General features: G+C 39.2%; 1 protein-coding gene across 1 annotated transcript in view; it reads left to right on the top strand.

Moving 5' to 3' along the window:
• The first annotated feature begins 1128 nt into the window (after window positions 1–1128).
• The window catches only part of FAM81B (family with sequence similarity 81 member B), a 51463-nt gene continuing 31591 nt past the window's right edge, over window positions 1129–21000 (top strand). Inside the window, exons 1-3 of the mRNA XM_050794328.1 lie at window positions 1129–1299; window positions 2588–2691; window positions 5523–5587. Coding sequence (XP_050650285.1) covers window positions 1290–1299; window positions 2588–2691; window positions 5523–5587 — 179 coding nt within the window. The 5' untranslated portion in view covers window positions 1129–1289. The remainder of the gene's footprint in view (window positions 1300–2587; window positions 2692–5522; window positions 5588–21000) is intronic.

Below are 21000 nucleotides of genomic sequence, written 5' to 3'. Positions count from 1 at the left end.
TCTAGTTTTTCTTTCTCACACAGACTCTGCTTGTGTCTATTTCTTGGATAATTGGCACCTTGTGAAATAACCACTAATAATAGTTACCTTTTAGTGGATTCCTGGCATTGCTCTCAGCTGAACACAGTAAGTATATTATTACATTTAACCCTCTCAACCACCTTATGGGATCGATATTATTAGCTCATTTCACAGAGGAGAAAGCTGAGGCTTAAAGAGGTGATATACTTTTGTCCAAAGTAAATAGCTGGTAGGTTGAGGAGTCAGGGTTCCAACACACTCTCTCGGAATCTGTAGCCACCTGCTCTTAGTCACTGCTGTGTATCAGTGTCCCTTGGCACTATATAAAATGATGATTAGGGTAGCGTAATGAGCCTTTTGGACTGCTTGCAAACCATGAACTACTGCATCTTTGAGTTTTAAGGGCTTAGCTTAAGACTAGGGGATATGCATGGAAACCCAAATCATAGGTGTCCTTTATCTGTGGGATCAAAGTTTGTCACTCAGCATCCTGAACATTGTGTGCCTTTAAACAAGGCAAATCTGATACCATAATTTGGACAACAACTTAGCCAAAGCATCATTTCCATATATGGAGGCCAAGTAGTATTAACAAACATTCAAATTCTAATTTTAAAACTCGGACAAACATTTTACAGCTAAAGCCATCCACCCCTTTTTGGCTAAATAACTGAACAAAATTTCCCCTACAAAGGCAAAGTTCAATATTTTTATTTCTGTAAAACTCTGACCCATGTCACGTTTCGTTAGTGCTGCACTATCTGTGAAGTCACCTTGTAACCTAGAAGAGTTAACTTCCTCCCTAACATACTTGGAGAAAGAGTTGGGAATACCGCAGCATTTCATTTCCTCTTGGTCCAACTTGATGATAACTGGTCTCTTTTCAAACTGTGAAGATGAAATCAGGAGAAGAGTGTGAAATATCAGTTTAACAATGGCCACTTCCCACCCCATGAGACAAAGAAGTGAAGGGCTTAGTGATTTGTATGACGATGAGCACTACAGAAAATGCTAAAAGCTTCTAAATCCCAGGGACTTCCTGACCTCAGTTGTGAGGGCCAGCCACATTGACATCACAGATCCTTCCTGCAGTCACAATGCTACTAAGTCACCCTTGGGAAGAGGCCCCAGAAACAGCAAGACCTTAGTTAGGATGCACTTACAATTCCTTGGTACTCTGGCTTCCTAAGAAAAAAGAAAAAAAATCACAGAGTTTTTTTTCAAAAATATCAAATCAACAAAAAATAAAGCTGGAAAATCCAAGCATCATGAGTTCAGGTACTTATGGACTACTCGAGGTCTCTAAATTTCTCCTACTGCACTATCTTATATTTCCTTTTACATATAAACAAAATAATGAATCCCAATGAAGAACCTCAGAAGGCTTGGGCACAACAGGGTAATAACTTAAACAAATTTACAAGAAAAAAAACAACCCCATCAAAAAGTGGGCAAAGGATATGAACAGACACTTCTCAAAAGAAGACATTTATGCAGCCAACAAACATATGAAAAAAAGCTCATCATCACTTGTCATTAGAGAAATGCAAATCAAAACCACAATGAGATACCATCTCATGCCAGTTAGAATAGTGACCATTAAAAAGTTAGGAAACAACAGATGCTGGAGAGGATATGGAGAAATAGGAACACTTTTACACTGTTGGTGGGAGTGTAAATTAGTTTAACCATTGTGGAAGACAGTGAGGTGATTCCTCAAGGATCTGGAACTAGAAATACCATTTGACCCAATGATCCCATTACTGGGTATATACCCAAAGGATTATAAATCATTCTACTATAAAGACACATGCACACATATGTTTATTACAGCACTGTTCACAATAGTAAAGACTTGGAACCAACCCAAATGCCCATCAATGACAGACTGGATAAAGAAAATGTGGCACATATACACCATGGAATACTATGCAGCCATAAAAAAGGATAAGTTCGTGTCCTTTGCAGGGACATGAATGAAGCTGGAAACCATCATTCTCAGCAAACTAACACAGGAACAGAAAACCAAACAGCGCATGTTCTCACTCACAAGTGGGAGTTGAACAATGAGAACACATAGGCACAGGGAGGGAAACATCACACACTGGGGCCTGTTGGGGGTTGGGGGGTTAGGGGAGGGATAGTATTAGGAGAAATACCTAATGTAGATGACGGGTTGATGGGTGCAGCAAACCACCATGGCATGTGTATTCCTACGTAACAAACCTGCATGTTCCGCACATGTATCCCAGAACTTAAAGTATAATTTAAAAAATATATATTCCCGATTATTTTAGAGCCGTCTGATCCTAACAAAGTTTCTAAAAGTCTTATAGAAGTATCTGTAAAGAAATGCCCTTCTAGCTAACTATAGATGTTATAGGGGTATGGGGGAGAATTGGGATAAGTGAGGAAAGGGGAAATGTAAAACAAATTGAAAGCCTCCCTTTAAGCTAAGCTGTATGTACAGAAACTTTCCTCAATTAAAAAAAAAAAAAAAATTAGCCGCACTGCAAGAATTCATTTGCCATAGTTCCTGACCTGATTCAGCATTCTGGTTACCTAGATACAGATGTAAACAAAAGTGCCTCTCCAACTGCGACTGCAGAGGAACAGCCAGATGAACCTGATGGCCCCCTTCCTGGCTCAGCCAATAACCAAGAAAAGAAAGCAAGTACTTTTCAATATTTACATTAAAATTAGAATACTTTGCTCAGCTTTTTTAAAGCTTAGAGTGCTCAGAGAGTTTCAGACATCCTGGAAGAATAGTTTTCCCACATTTCCTGTTTGTTCTGTCTTGGCAAAATGAGTGCTGACAACACAAGCTGAAAAGAAAAATGGCCTCGATTTACAATTTCACTAATTAGACTGATTTTTAATATATGGGGCTAATATTGTTTTAAGTTGATCATGATGTATGTTTTATGATGATTCAAAAGGAACCATGATAAACTAAAGGTGCAGACTTTATCTCTAACATGAAAAACAGTATAGCTAAATAGAATGTTTCCTTTATTAGAACTTGTCATATCTTCTCCGTTAAAAAGAACATTTTTTTAAAGCAGTGTTTTTAGACTTTTTTTTGTACTTCTCTTAACACCTCGTAATTTACATAACAAGAGGCAGATGCAGTCACTTGTTACGTAAACAACTAGCACAATATCAAACATTGATTTTTGGTATGTATTATATTGGCTGTACCACAAACTAGCTGTGGGACTTTGAAATGATTACTTAACCTGTTTCTTCTTCTGTAAAATGGGTGAATTAGGCTTATCATACAAAGTTATTGTGGGTTTGAATGAGTCACCTAAGTAAGTGCTTAGCAAGTAGGAAGGGCTATAGTATGATTATCATCATCATCTACATGATCTTGGGCAAGTCTAGTACTTCTCTGATCCTGAAGCTCCTCACCTATAAAAAATAATCATCTTAATTTCTTTCCATAATAAGGATTTCAGCTACTTAAAGTAACTAATGTCATCCTTATACTAATGTAAAGGTAATGATATCCACTTTATAGGGCATCATGTCAAATAAAAGTATGTCACATACAAGAAAGTATTTCATAGCCCATAAAACCAAAAAGCTATAATATTTTAAAGTATCATTATGAAATGGCTAAAAACTGATAAATTCCCATAGTAGTCATCAAGTTGTTTGTGAGACAATTTTTATGTATAACATCCTAGCTTATAGGAATGAGGATAAAAGAGAACTGACTCTTATGTTCAATTAGCAAAGATATAAAAATTTAAATACTGTCTTAGATACCTAAAAATTACATTTAAAAAATTGCACCAAAAGCCAACATCAATGGCTTTTGTTCTAGGTAGCAAAATTACAAGCAAGAATTTTTATTCTGTATTTTAACTTTTCTATACTTTTCCAAATATTCCTCCATCATTGTGCTTAACATTTGTCACTAAAAAAGTGTGTGTCGTAGGTGTGTTTTTAAGAAGATGTTACTTATGGTCTTTCAAATAAGACTCAAAAATTAATAAAATAAAAATAAAACATAGATCTACTTGTTACACTTCAGAAGAAGAAAGGACAAGTTAGTGCTCTTGGACACTGTATTCATCATACACTTTAATTCTGCAAATACTGGGAGAGGACTACTGTTTGCAAACATACAAGGAGGGACCAACGGGTTGCTGAGGAAATGCCAAAAATAGATCCCCCCACAGACCAGAGGGAGCGGTGGAAAGGTGACGAGGAAAGAACTGACAATGAAGTAGGTGAGGTCTCAGGACTCAGTACTGTTTCAGTGGGAAACAGGAGTGAAAACACGCTGCACGCTAGAAGGCACCAGGTCCTCTGGGACTTAGGACAGTTTCCACACTTTCTAGGGGAAGACATGGCTTAACAGCATTAGACCCATTGCAGACCCCATTCAGCAATGCGGGGAGGGTAAAAGCTCTCTCCTGGGGGCTCACGGGCTCCCTCATGAGCAGCCTCGAGCCTGTTCTGCCCGCCCACCACCACCAAGGCTGGGTCCGGAGAGACTTTGTCAGGCTTTCTTTATTAGCATCCTTGATAATGGACTTAACATTTTTTTTCTTTAAGTTTTTTAGAGGAGGGAGGTATCCAATTAAGTTTCTTAAAACTTAAGAAGTAGTAATTCCTTGGGCCTTTGAAAAAGGAATGCTTTCTGTATGTGAGTCTTAACATATTCTGCCCACCATTACAGTACACAGTAACATAAAGCAAGAAAAAATATCTTAGGAATATATTTTGTTAAAGTTTTTAGCTGAGGTGGAATACCACTCATATTCTCCATATTGAATCCAGTTCAGCAACAGGCTGTTAAAATTAGGATAAATCTGTCTTGTTTTTTAAACTTAAAAGAATTAAAGGCATTTTCGAGATATGAAAAACAGTGAGTACATTGGGCATCTTCTTTCCTGTCATAAAAATGCTGCAAATTATCAACTTTCATGAAAATAGAACTTTCTAGTAGCACCACTTTATTGAATTAGAAGTTGCCAGTTAAGTGTACATATGGCCAGCTATACTTAATGTTAATAAATTATGTATATGACTGGGCTCTGGCTATAATAATCTGACATCCAGATACTTAGATAGGCTAGTTTTGTAGTTCGGGGCTTTGTGTTTGAAAATTAGCTGTTTCTCCTCAGAAATCAGCATGTCAGGAATCATTCACTCTGTAAAGACTTCTTTAGTAATTCAGTCAATAATCATTAGATATTTCATTTTTACATTATCTAACAATAATCTATGGCTTTGACTTTTCCAAAAAAGTTTTCTTGAATGTGATACCTAATCTATGAAATACAGCTCTCTCATAGCTCCACAGAACGTAATTTTGTTTTTAGTCATTAGCAGCACAAAGGGGGCATGTATAAGATTAACTGGGCTGATTATCTGGTCTATGGTATATCTTTTGTTTAAAATTCAAACACTTTAAAGATAAACTGCGTAAAAGGAATCTGCAAAGAAGCAGATGATGTATTCTGAATCTGTAACCTTTGTTCTAGGTAAGATTATCTCCAGCCAAAATGTCAACCAAGAATTCTACAGATCTAGTTGAATATGTTGACAAGTAAGTGTGTAAATTACAACTAGTTTTAAGTATTAACTGCATTTATTGTGACAAATGTCACATGCAAGAAAGAAAACATCCTGTGTTTAATTGTTCGGTCAGAGATGAATGTGCCTGAATGCGACCTTAAGCTCTCTGCCTTCAGGAGAGACTAAATCACGTCAGAAAGACAAACGTGATCCTGTTCCTTTCGGATTGACAGAACAAGCAGATTTAACTACCTTCTCTTTAAATGACCTCCAGAGGTTCCTGTAGATTTATGTGAAAAGCATTTTTACTTAAGTAAAAATCATTATCAACTCGTAAAATGTCCTGAATATATATTACAGGTTTTCAGAGGTTTGGCCTTAAAACCTCTATGGGTATATTTACAGGTAATACTATCAGCAAAGAATAACAACTCAAAAAGGAAAAATCCAGGGACTAAAGGGGTAATTCTCAGCCAAGGAGGGACTATCTCTAGGAGCAGAGATACGCACATTCAAGAAACAGGCAGATGGGGTGTGTTTACAAAGCCCTTCCTGCCTCAGGCAGTTGGAGCAGCATCCAAGCATTATTAGTACTTGATAAATGCTAGGTCATAAGAATCCATGGGGCACGGTAAGGAGGGATGCTTTCAGTCTTTGACAGGACAATTATGGTGACATTCTATTAAAGGTAACAATTCAGATTTCCACATTTGTTCATTGATTCACAATGAGCAGATATCCACTAATTTTACAACAGGGTATTCAATGCTCATTTAAGCTTAACTGAGCAGAAAAGTACCAGAGCGTTTTTTTTTCTGATTCTTCTGCTGCTGATGGTGGTGGAAGGAGCACTAAAAGGACACCAGGACACCTCAGGTCTACTCTTGCATCTGCCTCTAATCAGCTATATGACCTTGAGAAAAAGAAAATTTCTTCTCTGGCAATATCTGCCTATGCTATAAAATGGGGTGGGGGTTTCAAGTGATCAGTGATGAGCGCCTGCTACTTCTCAACTCTGCCCACAATTTCTCATCAACATTGTCCTGTGAAATAAAGTAAGCGGTTAAGCTTTAGGAATGTATATTATTTTCCCATGGGATTTAATTTTTAATGTAAAATCAATTCTGCCTGTACATTTCTTTTTTTTTCTTTAACTGACTCTCCTGGGGGTGGGGGAAGTTTTTTTCCGTGGACTCAAATACGTTCTAAGGTCTCTTCCATCCTTACAATTCTTTGATCTTCAAAAACTGGTTGTTACCATTTACTTACTTAGTATCTATTTATTAAGCATGTGCTATGTGCCAGGCACATGCTAGGCGCTTGAAGAGACACCTGTGAACAAGTCAGACAAAGATCCTTCAAATGTGATAAGAATTTGACAAGAAGCTCCTTCAGGGAGCTATCTAATAACGCATTTGGAGCCATTCTAGCAGGAAGCAGAGAAACGAATTATTAGATAGCTGGCTGGGGTAGGCCTCATTAAGAAGTTGACATTTGAGAAAAGACCAGGAAGTGAGGAATTTGGCCATGTGGTCATCTGGGGGAAGAGCAAAGTTTCTAAGGCAAGAACATTCTTATGGTGTAGCAGCAACAGAATGGGGGCAAGGATGGCTGGGGTGAAAAGGAGGGAAATACAAATTGGAACTATGATAGCATCTGGGATCCTATTTGGAAGTCTCTAGAGAGAATGAATCCTGAGTTTCTGCTGTCCATGAGGCAAGTTCCAACTTTCCTGAACAAAAAGGAGGCCAAGGAAATGACGTTTTATACCGAAGAGTTTTCCAGGCTGGGCTATAGCCAATATATATCTCAGGAATTCTCTCAAGAGTACATTTTGTGAAGATGAGGGTCTGGCTGACAACCAAAGAATGATATTTAAAATCTGGATACATAAAACTTTCAGCAAGTCAAATGGGCAAAATAATAAATGATTAATGACTTCCCCTCATGAGTGGAATATGGAGTTCAGGGTCTGAAAGTATTCATTTTCAAGGTTTTGCTTAGCACCATGGCAGACACTTTATTATTCCGTGATGCATTGCTTTTGTTACTACATGATGAACACAGATATTTCACACTACAATGCATGAGAAAGGAAGACAAAACTCTGTTGATTGAACTTTCTATGGATAGATCATATTAGGTTGGATGGTGCTGCTATCAGCCACAGTGCAGTCTTTTGTTCTTTCTCTTTCTTCTTTTCATGCCTCCCGTCACCTGTGATGGGCAAGGCTCTGCAGAGAGTGGGCACAGTTGCAGGGACTGGGCATTACCCATAGGGACCCCCAGTTAGTAAGGGAAGGGGCGCCCAAGTGATGCTCAGTCCCTCCCAGGAGGCTGTCTGGATTCTTGTCACATTTAAGACCTTCTGCTCAAGCGTGAGAACTCCACTGAGGTCAGGCTGATGCTGATCTCAGTTCTCTAGAGCAGAGAGGGAGCCCCCTTCAACCTCTGGGCCTCTGAGAAGACCCTTAGGACTCCAAGGAGAGATGTGAGCCAGACAGGAAAGGTGACTTGGTGAAAAATTACATGATGTTGGCAGCAAGTTACATATTAAGAAGCAGAGAGAAAGACACACCTTTCTCCTCTGAGAAAAGTACGAATGTAACAGGAAGAGCCATTAATTGGCCCAAGTAAAGCTGCTGTGATGTAGGAGAAAGAGGAGAGGCTAACTGGAATGTTTCCTTGCTGAGTGACTCACAGCCTCCAAGCCTCAGTTTCCTCCTGAGTAGAGACAAATTTTACTTATGCTACAGGGTAGTGATGGGAATGCAATGAAAATGATACATTGACTATAAGCACTAAATAGAAATAAGATAGTGTTATAATAAATTCCTTATATTTCTCCTGGGCTGGGAACTCCCTACCAAAAACTGGGTAGCTTTAAACAATGCAAATGTATTACCTCACAATTCTGGAGGTTGGAAGTCCAAAATCAAAGTGCCAGTAGGATTGGTTCCTTCCGAGGGCTCTGAGGGGAATGTGTTCCTTGTCTCCCACCTAGCTTTTGGTGATTTTTGGGAGTCCCTGGTACTCTTTGGCTTATAGATGTGTCACTCCAATCTCTGCCTCCATCTTTACATGGTGTCTCCCTATGTTTCTGTCTTCATACAGCCACCTTCACATACATACATACATACATACAGCCATCTTCACATCGACACCAGCCATGCTGGATTAGGGGCCCACTCTACTCCAGTAGGACCTCACCTTAACTATTTATATCTGCAAGACCCAATTTCCAAATAAGGTCACATACTGAGGTATTAAGCTTAAGACTTCACCATTTCTTTTGGGGGGACACAATTCAACCCACAATACCATTTAATAATTATATATAATTGTAAGAACACATATATACAACATTGTACAAGACATGGTTACAAGACATTGCAAAGTATTTCAGGTACACATCCTTTAACTTGATCTCATCAGCCGGGTGGGAGGGTCAGGAGTCCCTCTCTCCACAGCACAGAGAGGGAGCCCTCTTCTGGGCAACCTCAGAGAGGTTGAAGGTAGCTTGTGACAGAGATAGAACTTGAACCCAGGTCCTCTGACTCCAAGTACAGCGTTCTTTCCCCTCGAGAGGAGAAAGGTAATATGGTATCTCAAGAGGGCCACAAATGCTACAGGAACTCCCAACATCATCAAAACAATTTGCCACTGCAGTTTGCATATGCTTTACTTGTAAATATGACCCAGACATCCACCCTGTCCTCACTGACACAGGGACTCTGTTTGGAACCTTTGTCAACCTTGACACCTCCACATAAAGGAAAACCTGTACCAGGCACATCACTCATTTTGCAATCTTATTAAAAATTCTACTGAACATGAGGAGTGTGCCTTATAGAGCGCATCACTTTTCACTGGAAAAGAATCACGACCAGTTCTTTCTCCAGTCTCTTCTGGACCGTGCCACTATATGGAGTTCTCCTTTTTGGGCCCTTTCTGGTGCTCTGTGATGGCCTACCCATGTTGGCCTGGTGTACTTCCTCCTGGACTGAGGCCACCAGAACTCAAATTGCCTGCCTCAGGCCCCAGAGCATTCAGCCCTACCTAAAACTCAGCAGTGGGAGCTTCTCCAGCTACAAACATCCACTTGCCAGAGTGGTTATAAACAAGCAACACAGAAACTATAGAAAATGTTTTTTTCTATTTCATCACTCCCCACATACACACTCATAGATTATTTTTGTGAGGCATCAAAATATTCCCTGAGATTTCACTTTAGATTTTTTTTTTGTAGGACTCTCTGCACTCAGACCATAACTAGTCATACATTAGATCTCATAAAAATGTAGAAATCTTTCTTCAGTATGCCTTTTTGTGTTCTAGAAAAAGGTTAAATTCTCAAGTTTGATTCTCTGAGTATTACAGGTTGCCAAAATGGTTATCAGAATCTCCTCAGTAAATTTAGGACTCTATTCACAAGAACAGAACAGGCAGGGAAGTGAGAGGCTCCATGTACCGGCCGATCTGCCAGCTACAGCACAGCTGGTGTAAGTCACACCGAATTACAGAAAAATAGAACTCAGAGTTTGTGGAAAATCTGTTCGGATTCAGTTGTCAGCTACATAATCAATGATCTATGTGAAGCCCAAATATCTCTCTGAAAAGGCCCCCTAGGAATTTTTCCTCTTGTGGCTGGTGACTCCATCTGCACTCGTCTGGAATATTCAGTTATTTCTTTCCTTTCATAGTTAAATTTAGATCTAGGTTCCACTGACATACATAACATACTAAGAAAGCAGTGAGGTTCTTAAGTTTACATCTTACTACTAGGGAAAGCCCTCAGTTTGTATCCCTTAGGAATACCTAATGATTTGAATAATGGCCTCGTCAGGAATCGCTCTTAGAAAATTGAGACATGCTCATGCGTTTGTTCTTCCATGGTTGATTTAGAAAGGTCAATTGGAAAACAATATTCTCTGTCCTTGTGGCAATGCAAATAGGGAAAAAATATAAGCTGTCTGTTATCTTGCAGGAACCATGTAAATAAAACCAAACAGAGCCATGATTTGGGGCTTCATTAAACCTTAAGAATTAGCAATAATAATAAGACTGCAGTTAATAGTAAATTCCAGGCCTGAAAAGAAATTTCAAAAAGGAAAGCTCTCCATTTAGACATAAAATAAAATTTTAAAATATCTTTAAAAATTAAGGAAACGAAATAACTACAGTCCAGCATTTGCATCCCACTTAATGTCTCCATGGTTGCAGACAAATAGCTTTGCATAGCAGTAGGTGATACCCTCCTAAAAGGCTTCCTTCAATGGGCCAAATAGCCACAGCATTGAAATCAGACCTGACAGACAGGACCACAGACCTGCTGGCTTGGGTCTGCCCCCTCATTGCTCTTTCTGGACATAATCTTGACATTAGCCAACAGCACCTCACCCCCAAGAGTGAGGCACTGGGACCCTCCTAACCCCAGACATATAGCTGTATGGCATTGGTTTCACCACCCTCCCTACTGCATGATTCTCACTTATTGTCTCAGAACTTACAACCACACAGCAAAACAGGCCTTGTTGACCCTGTTTACAGATGAAGCAATTAGAACACTTGGTAGGTAAGTGGTGGAGCCTGTATTCTACCCTCAGTCTACCTTGCTTTCCAACCTGCCAAGCTGCTTCTGGATGTCTGCAGAACTTGAGAGCTCATATTCCATAGTTCACTACTTTAGCACTTCATTATATATCCTGCCTTATATTATTTGCTGATTCACATGACCAATCCTAAACAAATGAGTGGTGTTTAGTCTTTAGGATACATTAGAATGACCTATGCACTTGCTTAAAATGCATATTCTTAATCTCCCTGCCTACCCTAAAATTATGATTCAGTAGGTCTGTGTTGGAGTGGAGTAATCTATATTTTAACAACTTCCCTCCCTCACTCTCCCCTGTGATACCAATTGAAGTATGAGAAATCAGAATTAATCTAAGTTCCTTGAGGAACAGAGCAATTATATTTAAATATGTAGTATTACAGGCATGGACTAGAGTAAACATGTGTATGGACTAGAGTAAATATTGTATATGAACTAGAGTAAATATTTAGTAAGTACTTAGTGTATCTTTATTTGAAATGACACTTTTATTGGTAAGTGACTAGATACACACACAATACTTTCAGCTGCACATAATAGAAGCACTAGCCAAAAATAGTTTAAATGTAGGAATACTGCTTAGCTCATATAACAAAAAAAAAAATCCAGAGTTTGGTAAATTTAGTAGCTTCAGAACATCATTAAGCAGCCAGGTGTTTTTTTTATCCTTTCTCTCTACGATTTCCTTTTTCCTCATGATCACAAGATGGCTTTGGTAGTTCCAAGCATCTTGCACAGACAGGACAACATTCAGCAAAGAAGAGGGAAGTTTCTTCTTGTGTATTCCTTCTTGAAGACAAAGACACTTTACCCAGAAGCCACGTAGCAGGTTTCTCTTTGCATCTCATGGGCCAGAATTGCTTCACATGCTCTTACCATGATCAATTGCATCTCAACCCAGAAGAATGGAATCCTTATCATTAGTTTGCCCCCCAGAAGGCTATAGGGGACAGGAAGGATGAATCAAGTCAGGCAGAAGTAGGGGTGGCTGGTGGGAGGGTAACCAATGGTGTCTGCCATACTGAAAACATCTAGGAGAAAACAATTTCTAAATTTGGGGAGAAATGAAGCATAATTTATAAGTGTCTGTACAGGACTGAAAACCAGGAGATCAAATACCTTTGCTGGCAAATCTGGGCTATAGATTGTCTAGAGGCCACAAAGCAACACTGGCTCAAAGAAAATAATGAGCAAATCTGCAGTCCACCGCGAGGCTATGTGTCACCTTCAGCAGAGCCTGGCATCTTCTTCCCTTCTGCCTCTGACTCATACATCCAATCCAGGGTAGCACTGTCAGCATGGTGGGGGTTTTAGGGGAATGGATTTTATATATGGTAGGTACCATTTGGTGATTTTCCAAAAGAACATTTTTGAACCAAATGAGTGGTAAATGCAATCTGACTCACAAAACCCCTTGGCAAAGTCTTCTTTGCACCTCAGATTTACAGGTGATAGAAAAGAAGAATCTCTCTGAGTGTGCAAGTGTGTATGCATGTGTTACAAAAACAACTACCATGTTAATGAAATATTCAATTTGAAAAAAAAGAAAAGAAGAATCTCACCCATGCTGAGACTATTTTATATTGCTCAAGAGAGTAAACTATGTCTTGAGGCTCCAACGAACTGTGACTTTATGGAGCCATTTTGTTTTGTTTTGTTTTGTTTGTCCAGTTTTTCAACGACTGAGTCTTAAGGGAACAGTCCAGGTAGAGAAATCAGTCCGTCAATCAACAAATATTTATTGACTGCCTCCTATGTGCCATGCATTCTTCTCAATGTTAGGGGACTGTGCAGAACACATAGAAAAGTGCCTCACTTAGGGAGCTCTCATTCTGGTGATGGAAGATAGACAATAAACAGAAACAAGTAAATAAGATAATTTTAGGTAATGACAAATGCTTTGGAGAAGATAAAATGGGGTATTATGAGAGAAGGCCTATGTGGTTGAATGAGATAAACGGAGGGAAGAATGGGAGGAGATGAGGTTAGAAAGGAGAGATAGGATTTTATTCTGAAAGAATGGATAAGCTATAGGAAGGTTTTAAGTAGTCAAGGGCTACCATTTACACTTTAGAAAGACCACTCTAGCTGCCGTACGGAGGATGTGCTATTTGTTAGGAGGAAAAGTGGAAAAGATAATGGTAGCCAGGATCAAGAAAGGAAGAAAGAACTAAACAAACTGTGGGTTTGGAGTCTAAGAATACTTCTGGGTGTTATTTATGCAGCTACCCTATGAGGGCACATGAGTAGCATTAAGGTCCCCTGCTTATTGTTGGAATGATGAGAAAATGTGGGAGTTAATGTTAACATTTGATTTTGGAATCCATAACTTTCAAATTGTGACCCTGACATCTCCAACTTGTGGACCATTCCTTGTTCTGCCTTGTAAATTTCCTCAGTCTGGTCTTCCAAATCACTAATTCATTCCTTAGCTATTTTTTCTGTTATATTTATCCTACCTTTTATTTTTTATTTCAATTATATTTTCCATACCTAATGGTTCTACTTGTTTACTTTTACGTTTTCTAGTTTTTCTTATTTTACTAATACCTTCTATTGTCTTCTCTCTTAATATGTTTATTAGCCTTTTAAAAATTTATTGTGTACATTTTAATATCTCTCTTCTGTGGGAATCTGTAATCTAGTAGGTTGTTAATTTGTAGGTTAATTACTTTTAAAAAGGCTGTGCTCCTCAAAAGTCCTATTAATTTGGCCTTTGAACTCACTTCCCCTGGGCATTTCAGCCAGATCCTGGTCTCCAGTGGAGCCTTGTCAGCTCCAGTGAGTCCAGGGGTGGGGTGTGGATGAGCCCCAGGCACCAGAAAACCACTCACTATTCCACAAAATAACTTCTCCTGCCAGGTCTTCACCTTTTGCTCCCAGGAAGAAGCAGGTTTAGGAGGGCAGTTGCTTTCCCACCCTGGGGACATTTAGAAGTGGAGCAAGGTGGCAGCAACTCCCCAGAGTCAATTGTTCCCCAAGTCTGTTGTTATTGTTACTGCTCCAACTCCTTACCAACACAGTCTCTCTGCCCTGCCTAATCTTTCTTTAGAGGACACCTGGAACAGTTTGACATTTCACATGAGTCAGAGCAACTGGTCCCAAGGCAATAGAGAAGAAGAGCAGACTTACTTTGTTCCCTTTCCCCATTTTATCTTCCCACAGCCCTCCCAAGCTGTCCCTTGTCCCAGGCCAACGCAGCCATCTGACTCGGGTTGGGTTACCCAGGGAACAGACTCTGAGATGGAGACTGGTGAATAGAAGGCTTATTATAGAGCACACTGGGATCAACACCTGTGGAAGGGGAGGGAAAGGAATGGAACTGAACAGAAGGAATAGTTTAACTATACAAAGTGAGTTGAGCCAACTAATTTCAATTAGTTATATATGGATTTTATATACATTAGGTACCATGGCTCCAATACTTGAACCAAAGAAGACTACAGCCAACTTCACAGGAAGCTCTGGAGCTGGGACAGCCCTTCAAAGTTGTCCAGAGTTAGACCAGGCATGTCAGGCCTTTATACCCACACACTGTCCAATCACTGAATGAAGCTGCCCCAGAAAGTGGGCATGACCTTGACAAGGCAGTTCTCAGAGAAAGCTAACAGCTGAGGTCTGCCAGCTGGCAGCACTCCCAACAGTTGGGGGGTATAAGTCCTTCCTTCCTGAACAGGGAGCTGGGGGGCACATCGTGGCATCCACAGCACCACCCACACATGCACCAGTTTAAAATAGCCCCCACTACCCCAGGGGTTTTTCACCTTCTCCAAGTCCTTCAGGATTTTGTGAGGGAGAGAGGATGGGAAGCCACATTAATTCAACCTTTTTGTCAAAATCATAGTCAGCCCAGGAGTTTTTTAACCTCTGAATAACTGTGTAACTCATTTCCTTTCTTTCTGAACTTTGTCTGACATGAGCTGTCATATCCCTCTGGAGTCGATTTACTTTAGCTCCCATATTCTCGCTAGCCCTCAGTTCTGTATTGCTTGCTCAAAGCTTTATTTTCCCAGGAGGCTGAAGCTGAGTGAGTCTTCTGAAGACTCAGCCAGAGCTGAGCAGAGGTGTGCTGGCTCTGGACACCTCTAGGCAGGGGGGATGGCAATATTTTCCATGGGGCCAAAATCTGCTCTGTAAGTCCCACAGAACCCCCCATCATTTCTCAGGTCCCAGGCCCCCACCCCACCAGACAGTTGCAGTATGTGGGATGGGGTAGGAGCCAAGGCGAGCAGTGATGGTGCAACTCTTCCTTTTGAAAGCTACCTAAGTGATTTCAAAAATGCCTGTTCTCTTTTTACACACACACACACACACACACACACACACACACACACACACACACACAGCTGCCAGCTCAGGCAATCTCATTTTCTTCACCCAAGTCTTTAACTACCATTTACTTCTCTGGTAACATCCAAATCTCTATCTTCAGACACATTTCAGACTGTTCAAGGGGCATCTCCATATAGATGCCATATACAAAATCTCAAATTTGTTTTCTTCCCCCTAAACCTAACTGTTTTTTGTTTGAATTTTCAGTCTTGATGAAAAGTGACATCATACATTAAGCTCAAATCCAAAACATCAGAATCTCTCCCACTTTCAGGCTCATTTCCAATCCATCTCAAAGTTCTACAGCTTCTAGGTTTATAATATCTGTAGCATCTATCCTCCTTCTTTGTGTCCAAGATCACCATCTGAGTCTCAGACCTTCCTCATTTTTTCATGTAGATTACTGTCCATATTAGTTATCTATTGCTGTGTAGCAAAGTATCCCAAAACTCAGCGGCATAAAACAGCAAATATTTACCTCACAGTTTCTCAGGATCAGGAATTCTAGGATGGTTCACTTATATAGCTCTTGATAGGACACCCCAGACCCTTGCTGGCTATTGTCAGGAGTTTTCAGTTCCTCATCATGTGGACCTCTCCCTGGGGCTATTCAATATGGCAGTTGGCTTCCCCCAAAATGCCTGAAGGTAGAGAGAGAGAGAGGAGGGAAGTGGGGAGGGAGAGAGAGAAAGAGAGAGAGGTATCTGATTATCATAGGGTGAGGAGCAAACCACACATATTGAAAGGCACAACAAAACTAGCTTGCTTCTTCAAGAAGCTGATCTGTGAAGGGAAGGAGTAATAGATTAATGCCAAGAGAGGTAATCAGGATTTTTAAGTTTCTTTGCTCGTACGTGCGTACATGAAAGAGCCCTGGCCTTTGTCTTTTCCCATTTCTAATTTACTTTGTTTACTTTTCGTTGAACTTCTGACTCTTTTGCTCATCTTTGCCTTTAATCTGTGATTTCTTCCATCTATTGGTAGGCAACCCTCTCCTCAGCATAGAATTATCAGGTATTACATTTATATGGATCCAGAAATCATCCAACTTGGTTTGTTCGAATAGTGGGTAAATTGAGGAGGAAGCACATTCCAGGGGTGATTTGGAGGCAAAGTTTGAAGGGGACCTCTTCTCCGCATGTTACGTAGTATGAACTCCAGACTGCTTAGCTTGAATACTGGTCCGCCATTGTGAGCTGAATAAAGTCGGACAAGTTATTCAATCTTTCTAAGCCTCAGTTTCATTATCGTTAAAAATGGGGTAATATTAATAGATCCTTCATGGTGTTATCATGAAGATTCAATAGATGAATAATTTAAAGTGCTAGCCACAAGGTCTGGCTTATATTAAATGCTCAAAGATATTAGCTGTAACTATTTATAAAATGCAGGAGTAGTGTATGGACATGGTGGTAACGCTTTTGACTGCTCAGTGGTGTTTTCCTCCCGCTTTCTGATTCTCAGGTTCTAGAATTATCCCAAACAGTAGCCACTGGCCACATGTGCCTGTAGAGCACTTGAAATGTGGCTAGTCCAAATTGAGGAGTTGTGCCCTAAGTGTAAAATACACACTGGACTTCAAAGACTTATTTTTAAAAAGAATGTAAAATATTCCATTAAAAAGTTCACATTGATTACATGTTACAGTGACATTTTAGATATAATAGGTTAAATAAAATATATCATTAAAAATTAATGTCATCAGTTTTTTGTTTTGTTTTATTTTGTTTTTTGAGATGGAGCTCTGCTCTGTCGCCCAGGCTGGAGTACAGTACCTCAATCTCGGCTCACCGCAGCCTCCACCTCGCAGGTTCAAGTGATTCTTGTGCCTCTGCCTCCTGAGTGGCTGGGACTACAGGCGTGCGCCACCATGTCCAGCTAACTTTTGTATTTTTTAGTAGAGAGGGGGTTTCACCATGTTGGCCAGGCTGGTCTCGAATTCCTGACCTCAAGTAATCTGCCCACCTCAGCCTCCCAAAGTGCTGGGATTACAGGTGTGAGCCACCACGCCTGGCCTGTCATCAGGTTTTTAAAAATTGTTCTTAATGTGGCTATTAGAAAGCTTAAAATTGTCTATAAGGTTTACATTATATTTCTTTTGAGCAGTTTTATAAAGATGAAATTACAGAGCTACTAAATTAAAAAGAAGTAATATTTCTATATTTTCTTTATCTGCATAGCATGAGTCCCTCTTCTTCCTTTATGGGCCAACCAGTTTCTGCTGACCTTCACTGGGCAGCTGAAACCTTGCTGTCTGCACACACTGATCCTTGTGAGCAACCATCCATCACTGGGGTAATAATAATGATATCTGTGGCCAACATTTAGCCAGCTTCTGGCACAGCCCAAAAAAATTTAGCTGCAGATTAATCCTAAGACAGCAAACAACCAACAGGGAAGACACAAACTTCTTATTTTTTAAATTCTTTTGGCAGAGATACTTGATATCAAATTAGAGGTAAAAAGGAAGAAAATTGCATATGGCAAATACTACCAGTAGTCAATCCAGGAGACATTTTCTCCTTCCTCTTTGCTAATAAAAGTCCCAGTTTTTTTAAGGCTGCAATGTACCCAGTTCAAAAAAACAAAACAAAAGAAGGTGTAAGAGGTGGCTATATGACATGGCTTCAGTCAGTGAAATACAGACAAAAGTGTTATGGTGAGTCTTTTCGAAAGTCTGTCTTGATTTAAAAAAGGACGGGTGTTGATAAACTCAACAGATGCACACATTTTATTTTATTTTTTGCCTTCTGTCTTTTCTATCTGGAATGGGGACACAACACTTCAAGGTGGAACAACAACCTTGAGACCTGAGGGTAAAGGTCACACACTATGAGTGGGCAAGGAAGCCAGAAGGAGCTGGGTACCTGATGACTTCCTCGGTCAGCTGCTCTACCTCTCCACTTCTTGTTACATGAGCCAAATAAATCCTACTTACTTAAGTCACTCTCTTTGGTTTTTCAAAAACACAGCTAAACACAACCCCAGCTGAAACTTGCAGTCCAGAAAATGCTAATGTTCACAATCTAGCCCTAAAATCTGCTGTCCTGAGGACATTTTCGCTTCCAAGAAAATTTGTCACTATTGGCCTAAAGCAAATAGTTATTTTGGCTCATGCAATGGGAATAAGCATGAATTATTTGGCCTTGGCTTTTTATGATCTAGCATATATAATAGTCGTTTTAAAAATATATATACTATATATCTATACATCTACATAAGTATATAGATACAAATATATATTTCCAAGAGGGCAGGGGCTTTATCTGTCTTATTCATCATTTTGTTCCCAGGCCCTAACAAAGGCCAAATCCCCTTTTCCTTAAGGCTGACTTCTCTTTACAGTGACATTCACAACATAATTTGCTACCATTCAGAGGCGACAACATGGAAAACATCCTAGGCTAGGTTACAGGTGACGTAGAGGTAATCCTGGCCCTACTAAATAAATAGTTCTGGGACATTGAAATATTTCTTCAAATAAAAACTCGTGCAGAAATTCAGTGTACTAAGCAGGTAAGATTAAAGAGAGAAAACGCACAGCCCCTTCTACTGGGTGATAGGATAATAAGAAATCCCCAAGAAATTTAATAGCACTAAAGACAAATTTAAAGTAAACTTCTAACTCAGTTACATAGATTTGAAGGAAGGTTGTCATGTTCATGTATTAAAAATGTGACTTGGTGTAGGGTCAGAAATCAGTACACATAAGGGCTTTGGAAATAACCTGTATTTGGGGACTATATAACCAAGTGTTTTAGTGCATGGGCTTTGGATGACCGAGGACCAGTTAATTACTCCATTAATGGGTTTGGCAATCCCAAAAAACACAATCCTGAATGTCATAATACCAAGTGTGGACATCCCAAAAAGATCAAAATCCCTACAATATAATTCTGGAAAAACTAATTTAAAAGACATTTCTTCACATTTATAAAAGGAGATTTATTTTAGAAGCATATGAAAACATGACAGAGCATTTCACAGGCCATTTTACATAATAAAATAGGCAATAGTACCATGCATTTTTAGAAGCATAAACATATAGATATACTAACAACAGTCATATGGGTATAATGTTATAAGTGGATGAACCATATTCATAAAAAAATGTCAAAATTCAAAATGTATAAATGCATAATACTATGGATGGTAGTTTTGTGCAACCCAGCTTTATAACTGTAGTCATCTGAAACACCATGACAGATAACCTAAGTCTTTTGATAAGATTGATCCAAAACTTCAATGAGTCACTATGGCATATGCAATTGCACAAAGAGCTGAGATCTTGAGAAATTTTATCTTTCACAAATGCAGTTGTACAAAAAAGGACATCTCTTCATTTATTGGGGAAGTTTAAACATCTTTACATACACGATGCTTACACACGAAGTCAATGTTGTGATAATGCACTTTTGTGGAGAAATTTATAAAATATGCATAAAACAAATTAGAACTTTCTGCAAGTCTTTATACAATTTGTACTCCAGTATTGCAAATGATGTGAAGATGAAATACATAGTATAGCAAATTGTGAAGAGTAATAATAACAATGCTGACAATTTAAGATAGTGGGAAAAAACTAAAAAGAAAATTCAACATTTGAAAAAGTATATTACAGGGCTACATTATGGGCAATTGCATGGAGGTAGTCCATTATAGCTGGCCAACTTTCACAATCATATTTTGAAGTCTTGCATGGCAATGAATTGCTGCTTTTTTTTTTTTTCTTTTAAAACATGGCTCTCCTCAGAGAACATGTTCACGTTTCATTGATTTTCCACATAGCACTGCTCTTTTTGAAATTCTGTGATTCAACATACACCAACATGAGCACTCCCTATTAAATATTTCCATCTTTGCATAATTTTTCTGTGCTGTTTTTGGTATACAGAAATTCATTCCACATGCACTCATATGCAGAAGCAATACTGATAATCAAATAGTCACACTATTGTGTGTCTTCTTATCTTACTGTGTGCATAATTATATTTGAAACAGTTGGCAACTTTGCTGGCTTCTCTTCAGGCAAATGTGACTTTAATTCATTAAAATTTCCTAAAATGTCATTAGCTGGGAGGAATGCCACTGCAAACAAATGAAATATTTTTAAACCATATGGGGTGGTCAATCCACTTGTCTGAATTTTTCACCAAATGCATTGGGCTGAATGACAAAAACAAATTTTATTGATGACACCTTGAGATTCACTTTTAGAAGCCTTGATGGGACTTAATTCCAAATCTGTCATGGTTTGGGGATTCTACTAAAATCCATTTTCTTCTGCAAAGTCCACCAAATCTTCAAATAAATGTTTATAAAGTACTTCACTTTTTCCAGTCATTAATATATAAAGAAGCAGGTAAGTTCAAGAATGTTTGGATCCAGCTGGGGCATGATGGCATATAGTTGATAAGAAAGATGGGGATGATTTTGAAAGTGCCATTCCAGCCACAGTGAAGCATGCACTAGTTTGTCTATGTTAGATTTAGTGGCAA

The sequence above is a fragment of the Macaca thibetana genome, chromosome 6, assembly GCF_024542745.1.
Source record: "Macaca thibetana thibetana isolate TM-01 chromosome 6, ASM2454274v1, whole genome shotgun sequence".
NCBI classification, from domain to species: Eukaryota; Metazoa; Chordata; class Mammalia; order Primates; family Cercopithecidae; genus Macaca; species Macaca thibetana.
This window is presented reverse-complemented; position numbering and strand designations above follow the sequence as displayed.